At 40.7% G+C, this 3865-nt stretch overlaps 1 protein-coding gene across 1 annotated transcript in view; it reads left to right on the forward strand.

Annotated features, from left to right (window-relative positions):
- Window positions 1–2742, forward strand: part of ccndbp1 (cyclin D-type binding-protein 1) — a 12997-nt gene extending 10255 nt beyond the window's left edge. The window contains exons 10-11 of the mRNA XM_008293011.1: window positions 1508–1554; window positions 1824–2742. Of these exons, the coding sequence (XP_008291233.1) occupies window positions 1508–1554; window positions 1824–1932 (156 nt within the window). The 3' untranslated portion in view covers window positions 1933–2742. The remainder of the gene's footprint in view (window positions 1–1507; window positions 1555–1823) is intronic.
- The last annotated feature ends 1123 nt before the right edge of the window (window positions 2743–3865 follow it).

The raw sequence follows: 3865 nt of genomic DNA on the forward strand, positions 1-3865 counted from the left end.
AGCAGAGAAACACCCAGAAAACCAGAGTTCTGAGGCTTAAGAAAGCTTCGTTCTTTGTTTGTTTTTCGTGTATTTTGTGTTCATATTTTCTTTTAAGTAAGTCCAGCTCACCTAGATTAGAGTTAATAACTTGTTCATTAAGCTGTCATGCTGTTCTCAGGGCTCAGCCTGCAGTCAAATGTGCTGGCATGAAAAGTGGTGGGACTGGAGCTCCGATGTACACAAAGATGCTCTCATTTTAGTTTCATTGTCCATAATAAAGGTGCAGTTCTTACAGCCAGGCAGCAGAACTAATAATAAAAGTAAAACAGAAACCAGTAGATAAAATATGATAGGAAGTTAAGCACAGTATAAACCACTGAACTATTTAATTAAATCCTAAAAAATTGCTGCTTCTGACCAAACAAATATGAAAAGATGTTCATTTGTTCTGTTTGAAGCGGGAGGTCGCCTCCTGCAGCGGGCCGCGCTCTTCTGTGTCGTCCAAGAATGTTGTTTGTGGTTCGAGGTAAAGTTCCAGTTTGTCGTCAACGTGCTCCGTGTTGCATCCAGCAAGCTTCGATCGTGGCTGCTCGGGTGTCACGGTGCACTTATTCCTCATGAAATGGAACTTCTGTACAACTCCAGCTGCTGTGAGCTCCGGCGTGGGCGGAGCCGAGGTTCTGGAGAAACATGAGGATGTACAACAGCTGATTAGTGATTGTGTCAATCGTGTCTTAAGCAAAACGTGCCAAACGTTTGCTGGGTTCTGCTTCTCGAATGTGAGAATTTGTTTTTGTAGTTTACATTATTTTGGATTTTTTTTTTTTTTTTAACATAGACTAAACTGTCAAGAAATGAATTGAGGAAAAAAAGTGAGCAGATGAATTGATAATGAGTCAGTAGTTGCATCCCAGTATTTATTGATTGGACTGTTTTTTGCAACTAATTTGGTCTTTAGCTGGATTATCTGATGTCTTATTACATCTCTGGAGTGTAAAGGGCTCATCCAAATGATAAAACACCATCCTTCTCTTGACTGACATTCATTTATAACTCTCAAATTGTCTTTCCAGAAGTACATGACCGCACAAATCGGTCGGGATAATCCACGTAATACTATGTCAACAGTTTCTCTTGGGCGTTCGTCATCAGTAGAAAGTCGTTTTACGGCTTCACCTGTGACGAGTACTGATCACAATCAGCGGCAGCCACCTGTAGGTCTCTGATTCTTATCAGTGCTGCAGATAAGAGCAGCCAAAGTGTCACATTAAAGCCTAAGTGGGTTTTCTTTAGCACAGACGGGAACCTGGTGCAGTTTAGATGAGTGGAAAATGTGGTTAATTGCGTCAGAACTAAACGCAGCTACCGCGAGCTTTAGGTGGAGCGTCTCCGCCTGCTTTAGCTGCCACCTCCACGTGATGCCATTTCAGAATTGCTTTTGGGTTTCTCAGACAATTTCAGTGTTTGTGTCTTTTTCACACTTGCAAAGACAACAAACTAATGGTATAAATATCTTTCTCTACAGGTGTCTAAATTGGCAGCACTTTTAAAGAAGTTTCTGGAGATTATCAGGTGAGATTGATTCAGCCACAGCAGTTATCGTAGCTAAAATGGATGAAAACAGATAATTAAACAAACAAAACGAAGGTTCAGTGTTGAGTGGAATTGGACTGGTGATGATCAAAAGCTGAGAGGCAGTTCTCCTCAGGGGAACTTTGTGGGTGTGTTGGAGGATGTTTAAGAAACAAGTGAGATCTTATCAGGTTAGAGCGAAACTGAAGGCAGCTTGCTCATAGGGGGGCCACCTTTAGAAATGTTAACCCTCCTTCCCGCCCCTCCAGGTCCAGTCATGCGTGCGGTGAATCGGAGCTGACCTGGGTTCAGTTCTTAGAGGGAGCCGTCGACCACAACCTGCAGAAAGCCAAAGATCTCATTCAGCAGGACAGCTAGTGTTTCTGTGCAGTTAGGAGTGTTTTTTTTATGTGGCAGTGTGAGGAATGAATGGGTGTAAGGTGTGTGTGTGTGTGAGTGGAGTGTGTGCATCAAAAACATGAAAGCATGCACTTACACAAACTCCTCTGCAATAACAAGCGTCCTTATGTAACAGCATACATTAATCCTGTTTGCAGTTAACTGCTCGTCAAAACCCACAACCTGCCTCATCAGCAGTTGTGCCACAACCATCCGAAATGGATTTAATAAATCAAGCAGTTCTTTTTTAATGATCCTAATTAAATTGTTGATCAACAACGAGTAACTGAGCAGCAAGATTTAGCGTCTGAAGAGTTCCCACAAATAACAGGTATGAAATACTGCAGCAAAACCGCTGCATTTAATGAAGTAGAAGCATGTTTAGGGCCAGTGCCAAGCTCCGACTTAAACACAATGCATGAACTCTGGAGAAAGCGGCGTCTCTGTCAGGGTGAACAGATTGCCTCTAATGCAGGTTAAGCCTGAAGCAAAGCCTGAAATCTGCCCTGAGCAGGACCAGGTTTGACTCAACGGGGTGAAAGTGTGCTGTGTGGTCCGACTGATTTAACGCCCTTTTACGAAGCAAAAAGTCCTGAAAACAAGCCCAGTTAAACACACCAAACACATTGTAAGCTCTAATTTCTGAACTGGGCGGTTCTGTTTGTTCTTGGCAGGTCATAAATGTAAAATATGTTTTTCTCCCCCATCAAACAGGAGTATACACACAGTGTGGAATAAGACGGCTTTAATGACGTCTGTGCAGAATAAAGTTAAATTGTTTGCTTCATATGTCGTCGTGTGTGTGTTTCCTAAAAAATGAAAAAGGTTTTCTGCTCCTAATCCCAAAAAAATAAAAATGAAGCAGCCCAAGATGTTTTTATTTTTTATTTTTTAATAAACAACAAATAAAGATATTCATATAACTCTGTCAAATATTGATCGCTATTTTCTAGATTCAAACTAAAAACAGTGGCGGAAAAGGTCAGCTGGCTTCCTTTTTAGGTGTTTAAAATTATAATTAATCTGTAATCATGTAAAACTAACAGCCAATAATCTTTTTTTTTTTTTACCTGATGAAAGAACTTTTAAAAGCAAAGTGTTAAAGAGGCCCATGTGACAATTCACCACATCATTAATCCATCTTTTGCTCTTTATCCACTGATTCCAGCTGATTGATTCCAGCCCCTGTTGTCTCATTTATAACTTGTGCTTGTTGACACACACCCTTGGAGTCATGTCCAACACACACACACACACACACACACATGCTTTCAACACCAGAATCAGTTTGAAATGATTCAAACATGACGAAAATTAAAGGGAAAAACATGACATCATGTAACATCAGCAGTTCTTACACAATAGGAGACGTTGCAGCGATCAATGCTCGGAGCTATTTTGTTTTCCTTATATGTAAATGACTAAAAGCATGCAGTTACATGTGTACGCAGACGACGCAGGGATTTTTACACATGCAAAAAAACAGCCAGGAAGCCGCCCGCATCCTCTCATCAGCAATGTCCCAGGAAACCTCGTCAATGCTAATGAAACTGTACGCGTGACGTTCGGCAGAAAACATCTTAAAACATCAAAAAGGACAAGAGCTGAAATTGGTCACAGAATGTAAATACCTTGGTGTCATGTTAGACTCTTCCCTTCAAAAAACATTTTAAGAAAATATCAAATATGCCCACTTAGATAATTTTGAACAAATCCGGCCGTCCCTGACTGGAATGTTTCTGTATGCTATGATTTTATCTCATATTGATTATTGCTTCAGAGACTGGTCGATCACAAACCTGCACTCTGTTGAATCTCTGTACAAGAAGGCCTTAAGAATCTCTGACAGAAGAAGTTACTAGTTTACATCGTAAAGTCAAGATCTTGTGATATCAAATGAAACCAAACCAGT

Source organism: Stegastes partitus, unplaced genomic scaffold (assembly GCF_000690725.1).
Source record: "Stegastes partitus isolate 25-593 unplaced genomic scaffold, Stegastes_partitus-1.0.2 Scaffold851, whole genome shotgun sequence".
Taxonomy (NCBI): Eukaryota; Metazoa; Chordata; class Actinopteri; family Pomacentridae; genus Stegastes; species Stegastes partitus.